Here is a 15,981-nt window from a genome sequence, read left to right as displayed (position 1 = left end):
CCAAATAATCCAAATAAAAAGTGAACAAAAGTCTTGAATAGACATTTATCCAAAGACATACAAGTGTGAAATAGGCACATGAAGAGACCAAAAAAAAAAAAATTGAACAAATATTTGTACACCCATATCATTCATCGCAATATTACTTACAATAGTGAAAAGATGTAAGCAACTCAAGTATTCATCAACAGATGAACAGATCAAGAAAATGTAGTATACATATATAACAGAATATTATTCAGCAATAAAAAGGAAGGATATTCTGACACATGCTAAACCATGAGAGAACCATAAAGACATCATGATAACTGAAAAAAGCCAATCACTCAAGGACAAATTATGAAAATTCCACTTATCTAAGGTATCTAGAGTAATCATATTCAAAATGACACAAAGTATAAGAGTGGCTTCCAGGGGCTGGTGTTGAGGAATGAAGATTTATTATTTAATGGTTATATAGTTTTAGCTTTGAAAGATGAAAAAACTTTCAAGATGAATGGTAATGATGAATGCACAATGTGAATGCACTTAATGCAACTAAACTACATACTCTTTTAAGGAAAATTTTATGTTACGTACATACCACAATTTTTTAAATTCTTTTTTAAATGGTCAAGAACTTGAATAGACATTTCTCCAAAGACTATATTCAATGGCCAACAACTTCATCACTAGTCATGAGGAAAATACAAATCAAAATGACAATGAGAAATATTTCTACACCTATCACCACAGCTAGAAGCTTTTAAAAAATGTAAAATAATAAGTGTTGGCAAGAACATAGAGAAATTGGAATCATCCACAGTACTGATGGGAATGTGAAATCATGCAGCCCCCATGGAAAACAATTTGAACAACTTGGCAGCTCCCCAAAAGGTTAAACATAAAATTACCAAATGGCCCAGCAGTTCCTCTTCTAGTTGATACATAAAACAGCCAAAAACTTGAAATCCCTCCGAGAAAACATGTGCAATAATGTTCACAGTAGCAGTATTCACAACAGCCAAAAGTTGGAAAAAAAGCAATGTGTATCAATAAATAAATGGGTAAAACTATTGTGATATATGTGTACAATGGAATAATATTCATCAGTAAAAAGGAATGAAGTATTGATAGATACTAAAAGAAAGAATATTAAAAATATTATAGCTAAGTAAAAGAAGCCAGTCACAAAGTCACACATTTTATAATATCATTTATATGAAATATTCAGAATAAGTAAATACATAAAGAAAGCAGATTAGTGATTGCCAAGAACTTGGGATAACTGCTTAATAAGTATGATATTTTCTTTTGGAGTGATGAAAATTTTTTGGAACTTGATGGAGTTGATGGTCTCACAATATTGTGAGGGTACTAAACGCCACTGAACTGTGTACCTAAAATGGTTAATGTTATGCTTTGTGAATTTGACCCCAATTTAAGAAAAACCCTCTAAAAATGGGGTTATGGATGGAAGCAACATATAAATAACAGAAAAATATTAAGCAAATTACTTCACAAAATCCCCATGCACTATTATACAGACATTAAAATTATTTGGAGAGCATAAATAAAATAACTTTTATAAAAGTAAATTAAAACAATTCTATATAAATATTTGAAAGGTTGTAAACACATATAAATTGCAATGTAAAAAAAAAAACAAAAAAAAGCAGAAATTTTTTTTTCCCTTAAAGTCACGGAAACAAAGCATTTATGTGTGCGTGTGCGTGTGTGTATGTGTCTGCGCTCAGTAGCTCAGTCATGTCTGACTCTTTGCTATCCACAGAGTTTTCCAGGCAAGAATACTAGAGTGGGTTTCCCTTTCTTACTCCTGGGATCTTCCCAAACAAGGGATCAAACCTGTGTTTCTGGCATTGGCAGGCAGAATCTTTATAACCTGTACCACCTGGGAAGCCCTATTTTTAATCATAAATAATCATCTATCTAATCTATCTGAAATACATTTTATTTCCAATGAAATTCTTGACTAAAGAAAATTCAGTAGTAAAAAGCTTTGAAAACAGGATGGTTCTTTTTACTCAACAAACATAAAATAACAAAATATAATACTATGATTATAATAGACAAGCTCTGAATTTTTTGGATTCCATTGTACAGATATCTCCTGCAGCTTCTTTACACATTGAACACACCACTAAGCTGTGGCTTTTGGCGAAGGGTTCCTGGATCCTCCCTGTTCACATTAACACTACTTCTGCATTGATAGTCAAGAGTTAGGTCTAAGAATCAGATATTTCTTGCCTGTTAGTAGTAGTATAATCTTGAGCATTTTACTTAACTTCTTTGTATGTTGGCTGTACCTAAAATGGAAGCAATTGTGATTCCTCCCTTACAGTTGTCTTGAAATGAGACAATGAATATAAGCTATGAGTACAGTACCTCAAACACAGAAAATGCAAGTGTCAACCAATTCATGTGTTAGAGCCTCAATCAGGGCAGAGCAAAATTTCCACTCACCAGCAATGAATGGAAACCTGCTATCGCCAGAGCAATTTCGTTGACTCTAAGGCATAAGCTCATCATCCTGTCTTCTCGACTCTGAGTGTAAATTTGAGTCATCTGGGAAGACTTAAAGAACCAAGAATCACCCTAGGACCTAAACTAAGAGACTGATTTAATTATTTTAGGGAGTGGCCTAGACATCCATATTTTTTATTTTTTTTATTTCTCAGAAATAATGTTTAAAACCTCTGTGAGGCTCACTTTAAGGAGCAGATTTTCTTTCTTTTTTTTTTTTTTCATTAGTTGGAGGCTAATTACTTCACAACATTTCAGTGGGTTTTGTCATACATTGATGTGAATCAGCCATAGATTTACACGTATTCCCCATCCCGATCCCCCCTCCCACCTCCCTCTCCACCCGATTCCTCTGGGTCTTCCCAGTGCACCAGGCCCGAGCACTTGTCTCATGCATCCCACCTGGGCTGGTGATCTGTTTCACCATAGATAATATACATGCTGTTCTTTCGAAACATCCCACCCTCACCTTCTCCCACAGAGTTCAAAAGTCTGTTCTGTACTTCTGTGTCTCTTTTTCTGTTTTGCATATAGGGTTATCATTACCATCTTTCTAAATTCCATATATATGTGTTAGTATGCTGTAATGTTCTTTAACTTTAACTTTCTGGCTTACTTCACTCTGTATAATGGGCTCCAGTTTCATCCATCTCATCAGAACTGATTCAAATGAATTCTTTTTAATGGCTGAGTAATATTCCATGGTGTATATGTACCACAGCTTCCTTATCCATTATTATATCCTTATCCATATTTTTTAAAAAGCTCTCCAGGTGGTTTTAAAATGCAGGTAGTGTTAAAATTTTTGTCTAGATCGGCCCTAGGCCCAACTCTCTCTAAAGATTCCTCATCTTACCAACCACAGCTTTTCTGTGAGTGCTATTCAGACACTCTCCATTTAGAAAAAGTAGATTGAAGATTTAAGGAACAAGGACCAACATAGAAATGAAGAAGGATTATTGAAAAATTACAATTTGAAAGAAATTTTTTTAAAGAAAGACCAAAATTTCTTTTTAAAAAAATAGGAAGAAAAAAGTGGCAAGACAGAGAAAGAAAATAAATAAAAGGATTTCAGGATCAAAAAAATGAGATGGTAATAGTTAGCACTTACAATGCTCTTTTAATGTGCTTTAATTCCTATTACACATGCCTCCACTACACATGATCTCATTTGATCTTTACAACAATCCAATGAAGCATTATCATTTCACTTTTACATAAGAGAAAAACGAAGCACTCTCTAAGGTTAAGTGAATTAACCAAAGCCATACATTTAAACAGTGGCAGAATTGGAATTTCAGCCAACGACTGATTCCAAACCCATTCTCTTAAACCTTATGCTATATCAAAAACAAACAAACAAAACAAAAACTTACCGGATATAAGGCATACACAAAATCTTTGTTTTTTATTTCTAAATTAAAATGTAAGTGATCACTATTATTAAAAATAAGCTATAAGCAATGATTTTTTTCAGAATACTGAAATTACACATAATTTCTAAATTTAATTTGTCTGCATTTGCTAAGTTTCCTACAGTAAATCTGTATTCATTTTTAAATAAGAAAAAGTATGGGTTTCTTAAAGCAAGTATATCACAGAATTTTTATAGTTCATAGTCCTCAATAAATACAAATTATCTTCCAAAAATACTCAGACAATGGAAAAAAACTTCCTTAATAAAATATATTTCCACAAGAGGTACATTTTTCTTAATTTTCTTTCCTATAGTAAAAATACACTGAAGTGAAAGAAAAAATAATTACCTGTACACTGTCCTCCATTGGTTGGATCTCCATAATAACCTGGCATGCAGTCTTGACACTGCTTTCCTGTGGTAAGATTTTTACACTGTTCGCACACATTATTATTGATGCAAGTGCTATGTCCATTACACTGGCAAGCTAAAGAAAATAGTAAAAAAAAAAAAAAAAAGAGGTTGATAATATCTACATATCAATATCAAGTATAACTGCCATAAAGACAAAGAATTTATTTTACAAATCTGAATGACAGCAAAGTACAAATGGCATTTCCCAAGTGTTTTTTCTTTTTTTTTTTAACATGTCTCAAAATATTAACATGGGACAAATTTTGCCTATGATTTATAAAACATAATGCTAAAAATTAAAGTGAAACATAAATGTTATAGCTAAGGATAGAATGAAAGGTCAAAGCATCAGTCCCTCAGTCATTCGACTCTTTTCAACCCCAGGGACTGTAGCCCACCAGGCTCCTCTGTCCATGGAATTCTCTAGGCAAGAATAATGGAGTGGGTAGCCATTCCCTTCTCCAGGAGATCTTCCCAAACAGGGATCAAACCTGGGTCTCCCAAACTGCAGGCTCATTCTTTACCATCTGAGGCACCAGAGAAGCCCAAGGAAGGAATACATTTTAACATATTCCTTAAAGATGCATGTGACTATTATGTCTATTAAGTTAACACAAGAATAAATAACACAGCTCTGATAAAGATGCCAAAATGTATCAATTATCTTTTGGTATAATAAAAAAGGATCAATAAATACAGAAAACTGTGTGATGCTAAGGCCTTACTTCAAGAAAATACATTAGTGTAAAATTTAACATAATTTATGTTAACATAAAAGTTAACATAATTTAACTTTTAAATTAATTTGTATAAATGTTTATCTCTTTGGGCAAGAAAAGCTTCAAGGCTTACTAGAAATTTTACTTGAAATGTGAACTAAAACAAAGAAATTTGAAGCATGAGATATTTTATATCTTCATATGAGATCTAATATATTTTTATATTAATATTACAATAGAATTTTAAAATTTTAGGTGAGAAGTAAAGTTTATATATGAAAGCTCCTGTTTATTGTCTATTGGGGGCATAATATTAACTTATTTTGGTAACTTCTTGTCGAAACATCATCATCATTTTCATCATTATTACAACTATGCATTTAATTAGCGCCCTCACCTCAAACCAGGAAAGCCACTGTTAAATCGATTGCAATAGTCTGTGCTGTTATCTATTCTGCTTTGTCAGTTCACATACTGCATCAGGTTTCTTAAATATTGTAACTACTACCCCACTGCAAGATAGAGTACCAAGTGGTATACATGAATTACATAATTTAATCCTCACAACAATTTTGTATGGAAGGTACTATTCTCAGGGTTGTTTCCAAGATCAGGAAGCTGGGATTAAGTAACACATCTCATCAATAGCACCAATAAATGAACAATCAGGATGTATAAAAGATCAGATATTAAACTTCATACATACTCTATGTAGAAAATTTGAAAGTAAGAGGGAAATCCCAAGAGACTAGCTCATCAACATGAGTTAACATCAAAGGGTAAAGAAAAAGAGTAAAGAAATAAATACCTATATCTTACAGAAATTTTCAGAGGCATAATTCTACTGTAACATAGTATAAAAATGACATGCAGCCATCAGGGGAAAATGTACAATAATCTTACTCCTAATAACACTGAGAGAATTGAAATATAGTTTTCAAACTTTATATTATAAAACAGCTAGGAGAAAATTTAATAACAGAAAAACATTCATAATAAATTAAGTAAAATAAGAACTCAAATATTATATCTAAGTGAAGTGAAGTGAAAGTTGCTCAGTTATGTCTGACTCTTTGTGACCCCATGGACTATACAGTCCATTGAATTTTCCAGGCAAGAATACTGGAGTGGGTAGCCTTTCCCTTCTCCAGGGGATCTTCCCAACCCAGGGACCAAACCCAGGTTTCCCGCATTGGAGGCGGATTCTGTACCAGCTGAGCCACAAGGGAAGCCCAAGAATACTGGATTCAGTGGCCAACCCTTCTTCAGGGAATCTTTCCGACCCATATCTAGAATGACCACAAATTATGTTTTGAAATGTATAAATATGCCCATGGAAAATGGTAGTTATCTTTGTAAGATTTTTCTACATTATCAATTTTCTTTATGGAGAACTTTAGTAAAGATTTTTCTACATCATCAGTTTTCTACTATCAACTTGTATTACTATTATAATAAGAAAAAATAATGCTAAGAATTTTAATTTTCTTAAATTGTGCTTTAAACTTTAAGTCATTTTTTTATAGAAAATTTTATGTAAGGCCACTAGGGTTGGTTCACTCGGCTTAAGTACTTAAAAAAGTGTTATCTGAAAAAGTCAGAATAAGAGATAGGTTACTAGAAGTATTTTTATGAAACCCCTGGCTACATTTTTTTCATCAGAAACATAAATGTCTTAACTTCTGAAAAATTATGAAATTTAGTAATCTCATCTAATATCCTCCTCAAAGATTACCAATGAAATAATAAGAAAGTTTGCCAGCAACAACAGGAATTGGAGTGTGATGTTATTGCTGTAGTTATTCAGTCTCTCAGTCACACCCTACTCTATGTGGCACCACGGACTGTAGCACGCCAGGCTTCCCTGTTCTTCATCATCTCCGGGAGCTTGCTCAAACTCATGCCCATTGACTTGGTGATACCATCCAACCATCTCGTCTTCTGTCATCCCCTTCTTCTCCTGCCTTCAGTCTTTCCCAGCATCAGGGTCTTTTCTAATGAGTTGGCTCTTTATATCAGGTGGCCAAAGTATTGGAGCTTCCGCTTCAGTATCAGTCCTTCCAATGAATATTCAGGACTGATTTCCTTCAGGATTAACTGATTGGATCTCCTTGTAGTCCAAGGGACTTTCAAGAGTCTTCTCCAACACCACAGTTCAAAAGCATCAGTTCTTCAGCTCTCAGCTTTCTTCGTGGTCCATACATGACTACTGGAAAAACCATCCATACATGACTACTGGAAAAACCATAGGTTTGACTAGATGGACCTTTATTGGCAAAGTGATGTCTCTCCTTTTTAATTCATTGTCTGGGTTTGTCATAGCTTTTCTCACAAAGAGTAAGCATCTTTTAATTTCATAGCTATAGTCACCATCTTCAGTGATTTTGGAGCCCAAGAAAATAAAAGTTTGTCACTGTTTTCACTGTTTATTCATCTATTTGCCATGAAGTAATGAGACCAAATGCCATGATCTTAGTTTTTTGAATGTTGAATTTTAAGCCAGTTATTTCACTCTCCTCTTTCACTTTCTTCAAGAGGTTCTTTTGTTCCTCTTGGCTTTCTGCTATAAGGGTGCTGACATCTACATATTACCTGAGGTTATTAAAATTACTCCCAGCAATCTTGATTTCAGCTTGTGCTTCATCCAGTATGGCATTTCACAATAACAAGTTAAATAAGCAGGGTGACAATATACAGCCTTGATGTAATCCTTTCCCAGTTTGGAACCAGTTCATTGTTCTATGTCCAGTTCTAACTGTTCCTTCTTGACTGGCATACGTGGTTCTAGGAGGCAGGTAAGGTGGTCTGATATTCCCATCGCTTTAAGAATTTTCCACAGTTTGTTGTGATACACACAGTCAAAGGCTTTAGTGTAGTCAATGAAGCAGAAGTAGATGTTTCCCTGGAATACTCTTGCTTTTTCTATGATCCAACAGATGTTGGGATGACAACTACATAAATATAACTAGAAAGTGGCAACCTACTATGTCTCTGGGAATCAAAGGAGGACTTCTAGCATAATGCTACTCAACTGTAACCTTCCTAAAAGTGAGAAGTTCTGAAGGCAGCTCTCGGTTATCGTGCAATCAAGAAGCATATCACTGGTATGCCTCCATACTGCTGATAGAATGTGATATAGGAAAGTCTAAGGTTCCAAGTAATGAATATACCATACAGAAGGCTGATATAATTTAGACCTAACTGCTGGAAAATTTTCCAGAAAAAAAAAATATATGGTCATCCTTGCAGTTTGTAACTAGTATGGCAGCAATGGCAAAGGAGAAGGCATGTTATAGACAGCAGGGCCCAGGAGTAATGACTGTATCAAACATACAGGAAAAGGATACACCATGAAGCCGAGGACGATGCTCTATTCTCCACTACCATCAGCTTGTTGGGTCAAAAGGTAATGTAAGCTTGTACCTAACAGTTCTTCCAGGATTCACTGTTACTTGAAAGGTTCTAATAACAATTTGGTTCTGTAACATGAGTAAAACTAAAGAAAAGTCATCCATACCATTTTGTTTAAATTTTAAAACTAGTCCAGATGGCTCTTCATTTATATACATACAAAGAGAAAAAAACTGAAAACAGAACATAATGAAAAATACAGCATTTGATATGCAAATAAAATACATAGTTTTGAAAAATATGTGTGCTCTAAAACAGATGTAAGACATTAAAAAATATATGCTTGGCATTCTCAATAAAATTCAAAAAAAACCACATAGAAAGTTAAGACTAAAATTTACTCAAAACTTTTTTTTCAAAACATAGCCCTTTAAAAGAAAAGGGAATTATCATTGCTAAAAATAAAACTGGGATTCAAAAGAAGAATGTTAAAGAGAAGCTTGAGGTAGTGACAAAAGTTTACTATACATGGGAATAGACAAGCAAGAGCTAGTGGGTTTGGGTTTCAAAACCCAGAGGACCAGGAGACATAATCTCTGGCATACTTAAGAGATAACTTGAACCATATTTATAATGCTTAAAGCCCTCAAGTGTAGCCTCTTTCTGTGTAAAAGGTACTAAAATACATCTAAGCCCAAAGAAGCAGAAAAGAACATTAAGTCCACTGGCATATTGTATGGAAGACAAAAGTCACTTATGAGAGCCTGTGCCAATCAGATGGGTTGGGTTGAAATTCACATTGTCTATATGGTAGAGAAACCCCAATATTAAACAACAGTATTAAAACCTGCTCTGTAAATAAGAAAAGCCTCATGCATCTTGCAAAAGCAGATTTAAATGGCCTCCTGAAATATTTCTTCAACTCAGGTCACACAAGTATGTCAGGCTCTGCAGACCATAGAATCTCTTCACAACTATCATCGCTGCCTTTGTAGTGCAAAAGTAACCATATACAACATACAGACAATTGATAATAGCTATAATCCAGTAAAACTGTATTCATAAAAATAGGCAATCAACAGGTTTGGCCATCAGACCTTGGTTTCGAAACCTTTGATACAGAAAAAAAACCAACACTTACTGAATTAAACCTCAAAATGAAAAATTATAAGCCACATAAAGGAGAGTCAGGAAAAAGAGAGGGAGATAATCAAAATGAGAACTGACACCCTAAGAATTTGAGTAAAAGGACAGCTACAAGACAATAAAAATATTCAAAGCAAAAGCAAAAAAATGGAGAAAACCATGTTTAAGGAAGTAAAGGTAGATATTACTAGATTACAGTCTCATCAAAAAGAAAATATCAAAAAAATATAAAAATTGTAAAAAAGAACAAAAGGAAATGATAAAAATAGAACAATAGCTGAAATGAAGGACTTCCAGATGGTCCAGTGGTTAAGACCCCATACTTCCACTGCAGGGGGCACAGGTTCAGTCCCTGGTTGGGGAACTAAGATTCTGCATGCCATGCAGTGTGGCTAAAAAAAAACAAAAAGTAAACAGAATTCTACAAATACTGGGGGCGGGGGGGGAAAGCACTACAAAAACTGAAATGAAAATATACTACAGAGAGAGATTCAACAGTAAATCTGAACTGTCAGAAGAATTAGAAAATGTGAAGAGAGATCAACAGAAACCATGTCAACTGAAGGACAGAGAAAACAAAATGAAGAAAAATGAACAAAGCTTCAGTTAAATGACAAGCGCCATATCTATATGTAATGGGAATCTATATGTATATGGGAATCTATATGTAATGGGAATGTTGGGGGGATAGGAAACAGACAAAGAAGGCTAAAATTTACTTGAAGAAATAATTCCTTAAAAGTCCCCAAATTTGATAAAAATATTAATCTACACACCCAAGAAGACTGATTATTCATTGGAAGGACTGATGCTGAAGCTGAAACTCCAATACTTTGGCCACATGATGTGAAGAACTGACTCATTTGAAAAGACCCTGATTCTGAGAAAGACTGAAGGCAGGAGGAGGAGAGGATGATATGGTTGGGTGGTATTACCAACTCAATGGACAAGAGTTTGAGTAAACGCTGGGAGTTGGTGGTGGACAGGGAAGCCTGGTGTGCTGCAGTCTATGGGGTCACAGAGAGTTGTACACAACAAAGCAAAAGAACTGAACCAAGAAGCCTAATGAACTTTAACTACAATACATATGAACAGATTGAAAATACATGATAATAAAAGTGATGAAAGCCAAAGAGAAGCAGAAAATCTTGAAAGCAGCAGGAGAAAATATTACTTATCACTTACAAAAATCCCAATAAGATTAACAACTAACTTTTAATCAAGAAAAATGGACATCAGTAGGCATTGGAATAATATATCCAAAGTTCTCAAAAAAAAAAAACATGGTCAATCAAAAATTTTCTTTTTCTTTTTTTTATTTTTATTTTTTTTATTATTATTATTTTTTTTTTTTGTCATACATTGATATGAATCAGCCATAGATTTACACGTATTCCCCATCCCGATCCCCCCTCCCACCTCCCTCTCCACCCGATTCCTCTGGGTCTTCCCAGTGCACCAGGTCCGAGCACTTGTCTCATGCATCCCACCTGGGCTGGTGATCTGTTTCACCATAGATAGTATACATGCTGTTCTTTTGAAATATCCCACCCTCACATTCTCCCACAGAGTTCAAAAGTCTGTTCTGTATTTCTGTGCCTCTTTTTCTGTTTTGCATATAGGGTTATCGTTACCATCTTTCTAAATTCCATATACATGTATTAGTATGCTGTAATGTTCTTTATCTTTCTGGCTTACTTCACTCTGTATAAGGGGCTCCAGTTTCATCCATCTCATCAGAACTGATTCAAATGAATTCTTTTTAATGGCTGAGTAATATTCCATGGTGTATATGTACCACAGCTTCCTTATCCATTCGTCTGCTATGGGCATCTAGGTTGCTTCCATGTCCTGGCTATTATAAACAGTGCTGCGATGAACATTGGGGTGCACGTGTCTCTTTCAGATCTGGTTTCCTCAGTGTGTATGCCCAGAAGTGGGATTGCTGGGTCATATGGCAGTTCTATTTCCAGTTTTTTAAGAAATCTCCACACTGTTTTCCATAGTGGCTGTACTAGTTTGCATTCCCACCAACAGTGTAAGAGGGTTCCCTTTTCTCCACACCCTCTCCAGCATTTATTGCTTGTAGACTTTTGGATAGCAGCCATCCTGACTGGCGTGTAATGGTACCTCATTGTGGTTTTGATTTGCATTTCTCTAATAATGAGTGATGTTGAGCATCTTTTCATGTGTTTGTTAGCCATCTGTATGTCTTCTTTGGAGAAATGTCTGTTTAGTTCTTTGGCCCACTTTTTGATTGGGTCATTTATTTTTCTGGAATTGAGCTGAAGGAGTTGCTTGTATATTTTTGAGATTAATCCTTTGTCTGTTTCTTCCTTTGCTATTATTTTCTCCCAATCTGAGGGCTGTCTTTTCACCTTACTTATAGTTTCCTTTGTAGTGCAAAAGCTTTTAAGTTTCATTAGGTCCCATTTGTTTATTTTTGCTTTTATTTCCAGTATTCTGTGAGGTGGGTCATAGAGGATCTTGCTGTGATTTATGTCGGAGAGTGTTTTGCCTATGTTCTCCTCTAGGAGTTTCTGGTCTTACATTTAGATCTTTAATCCATTTTGAGTTTATTTTTGTGTATGGTGTTAGAAAGTGTTCTAGTTTCATTCTTTTACAAGTGGTTGACCAGTTATCCCAGCACCACTTGTTAAAGAGGTTGTCTTTTTTCCATTGTATATCCTTGCCTCCTTTGTCAAAGATAAGGTGTCCATAAGTTCGTGGATTTATCTCTGGGCTTTCTATTCTGTTCCATTGATCTATATTTCTGTCTTTGTGCCAGTACCATACTGTCTTGATGACTGTGGCTTTGGAGTAGAGTCTGAAGTCAGGCAGGTTGATTCCTCCAGTTCCATTCTTCTTTCTCAATATTACTTTGGCTATTCGAGGTTTTTTGTATTTCCATACAAATTGTGAAATTCTTTGGTCTAGTTCTGTGAAAAATACCGTTGGTAACTTGATAGGGATTGCGTTGAATCTATAGATTGCTTTGGGTAGAATAGCCATTTTGACAATATTGATTCTTCCAATCCATGAACACGGTATGTTTCTCCATCTGTTTGTGTCCTCTTTGATTTCTTTCATCAGTGTTTTATAGTTTTCTATGTATAGGTCTTTTGTTTCTTTAGGTAGATATACTCCTAAGTATTTTATTCTTTTTGTTGCAATGGTGAATGGTATTGTTTTTTTTTTTTTTTTTTTTTCCCATTTTATTTTATTTTTTTTTTAATTTTTATTATTATTATTATTTTTTTTTCCAGTGGGTTTTGTCATACATTGATATGAATCAGCCATGGATTTACATGTATTCCCAATCCCGATCCCCCCTCCCACCTCCCTCTCCACCCGATTCCTCTGGGTCTTCCCAGTACACCAGGCCGGAGCACTTGTCTCGTGCATCCCACCTGGGCTGGTGATCTGTTTCACCATAGATAGTATACATGCTGTTCTTTTGAAATATCCCACCCTCACATTCTCCCACAAAGTTCAAAAGTCTGTTCTGTATTTCTGTGTCTCTTTTTCTGTTCTGCATATAGGGTTATCGTTATCACCTTTCTAAATTCCATATACATGTGTCAGTATGCTGTAATGTTCTTTATCTTTCTGGCTTACTTCACTCTGTATAATGGGCTCCAGCTTCATCCATCTCATTAGGACTGGTTCGAATGAATTCTTTTTAATGGCTGAGTAATATTCCATGGTGTATATGTACCACAGCTTCCTTATCCATTCATCTGCTGATGGGCATCTAGGTTGCTTCCATGTCCTGGCTATTATAAACAGTGCTGCGATGAACATTGGGGTGCATGTGTCTCTTTCAGATCTGGTTTCCTCAGTGTGTATGCCCAGAAGTGGGATTGCTGGGTCATATGGCAGTTCTATTTCCAGTTTTTTAAGAAATCTCCACACTGTTTTCCATAGCGGCTGTACTAGTTTGCATTCCCACCAACAGTGTAAGAGGGTTCCCTTTTCTCCACACCCTCTCCAGCATTTATTGCTTGTAGACTTTTGGATAGCGGCCATCCTGACTGGCGTGTAATGGTACCTCATTGTGGTTTTGATTTGCATTTCTCTAATAATGAGTGATGTTGAGCATCTTTTCATGTGTTTGTTAGCCATCTGTATGTCTTCTTTGGAGAAATGTCTGTTTAGTTCTTTGGCCCATTTTTTGATTGGGTCATTTATTTTTCTGGAATTGAGCTGCAGGAGTTGCTTGTATATTTTTGAGATTAATCCTTTGTCTGTTTCTTCATTTGCTATTATTTTCTCCCAATCTGAGGGCTGTCTTTTCACCTTACTTATAGTTTCCTTTGTAGTGCAAAAGCTTTTAAGTTTCATTAGGTCCCATTTGTTTATTTTTGCTTTTATTTCCAGTATTCTGTGAGGTGGGTCATAGAGGATCTTGCTGTGATTTATGTCGGAGAGTGTTTTGCCTATGTTCTCCTCTAGGAGTTTCTGGTCTTACATTTAGATCTTTAATCCATTTTGAGTTTATTTTTGTGTATGGTGTTAGAAAGTGTTCTAGTTTCATTCTTTTACAAGTGGTTGACCAGTTATCCCAGCACCACTTGTTAAAGAGGTTGTCTTTTTTCCATTGTATATCCTTGCCTCCTTTGTCAAAGATAAGGTGTCCATAAGTTCGTGGATTTATCTCTGGGCTTTCTATTCTGTTCCATTGATCTATATTTCTGTCTTTGTGCCAGTACCATACTGTCTTGATGACTGTGGCTTTGGAGTAGAGTCTGAAGTCAGGCAGGTTGATTCCTCCAGTTCCATTCTTCTTTCTCAATATTACTTTGGCTATTCGAGGTTTTTTGTATTTCCATACAAATTGTGAAATTCTTTGGTCTAGTTCTGTGAAAAATACCGTTGGTAACTTGATAGGGATTGCGTTGAATCTATAGATTGCTTTGGGTAGAATAGCCATTTTGACAATATTGATTCTTCCAATCCATGAACACGGTATGTTTCTCCATCTGTTTGTGTCCTCTTTGATTTCTTTCATCAGTGTTTTATAGTTTTCTATGTATAGGTCTTTTGTTTCTTTAGGTAGATATACTCCTAAGTATTTTATTCTTTTTGTTGCAATGGTGAATGGTATTGTTTCTTTAATTTCTCTTTCTGTTTTTTCATTGTTAGTATATAGGAATGCAAGGGATTTCTGTGTGTTAATTTTATATCCTGCAACTTTACTATATTCATTGATCAGCTCTAGTAATTTTCTGGTAGAGTCTTTAGGGTTTTCTATGTAGAGGATCATGTCATCTGCAAACAGTGAGAGTTTCACTTCTTCTTTTCCTATCTGGATTCCTTTTACTTCTTTTTCTGCTCTGATTGCTGTGGCCAGAACTTCCAACACTATGTTGAATAGCAGTGGTGAGAGTGGGCACCCTTGTCTTGTTCCTGATTTCAGGGCAAATGCTTTCAATTTTTCACCATTGAGGGTGATGCTTGCTGTGGGTTTGTCATATATAGCTTTTATTATGTTGAGGTATGTTCCTTCTATTCCTGCTTTTTGGAGAGTTTTAATCATAAATGAGTGTTGAATTTTGTCAAAGGCTTTCTCTGCATCTATTGAGATAATCATATGGTTTTTATCTTTCAATTTGTTAATGTGGTGTATTACATTGATTGATTTGCGGATATTAAAGAATCCTTGCATTCCTGGGATAAAGCCCACTTGGTCATGGTGTATGATTTTTTTAATATGTTGTTGGATTCTGTTTGCTAGAATTTTGTTAAGGATTTTTGCATCTATGTTCATCAGTGATATTGGCCTGTAGTTTTCTTTTTTTGTGACATCTTTGTCTGGTTTTGGAATTAGGGTGATGGTGGCCTCATAGAATGAGTTTGGAAGCTTACCTTCCTCTGCAATTTTCTGGAAGAGTTTGAGTAAGATAGGCGTTAGCTCTTGTCTAAATTTTTGGTAGAATTCAGCTGTGAAGCCATCTGGTCCTGGGCTTTTGTTTGCTGGAAGATTTTTTATTACAGTTTTGATTTCCTTGCCTGTGATGGGTCTGTTAAGATCTTCTATTTCTTCCTGGTTCAGTTTTGGAAAGTTATACTTTTCTAAGAATTTGTCCATTTCTTCCAAGTTGTCCATTTTATTGGCATAGAGCTGCTGGTAGTAGTCTCTTATGATCCTTTGTATTTCAGTGTTGTCTGTTGTGATCTCTCCATTTTCATTTCTAATTTTGTCAATTTGGTTCTTCTCTCTTTGTTTCTTAATGAGTCTTGCTAATGGCTTGTCAATTTTGTTTATTTTTTCAAAAAACCAGCTTTTAGCTTTGTTGATTTTTGCTATGGTCTCTTTAGTTTCTTTTGCATTTATTTCTGCCCTGATTTTTAAGATTTCTTTCCTTCTGCTAACCCTGGGGTTCTTCATTTCTTCCTTCTCTAGTTGCT

The 15,981-nt window shown here is 35.2% G+C and overlaps 1 protein-coding gene across 1 annotated transcript in view; it reads right to left on the bottom strand.

Annotated features, from left to right (window-relative positions):
* ATRNL1 (attractin like 1) overlaps positions 1–15,981 on the bottom strand; it is a 766,939-nt gene that overhangs the window by 555,025 nt on the left and 195,933 nt on the right. The window contains exon 19 of the mRNA XM_061162736.1: positions 4,290–4,427. Within this exon, the coding sequence (XP_061018719.1) occupies positions 4,290–4,427 (138 nt within the window). The remainder of the gene's footprint in view (positions 1–4,289; positions 4,428–15,981) is intronic.

The sequence above is a fragment of the Dama dama genome, chromosome 15, assembly GCF_033118175.1.
Source record: "Dama dama isolate Ldn47 chromosome 15, ASM3311817v1, whole genome shotgun sequence".
NCBI classification, from domain to species: domain Eukaryota; kingdom Metazoa; phylum Chordata; class Mammalia; order Artiodactyla; family Cervidae; genus Dama; species Dama dama.
This window is presented reverse-complemented; position numbering and strand designations above follow the sequence as displayed.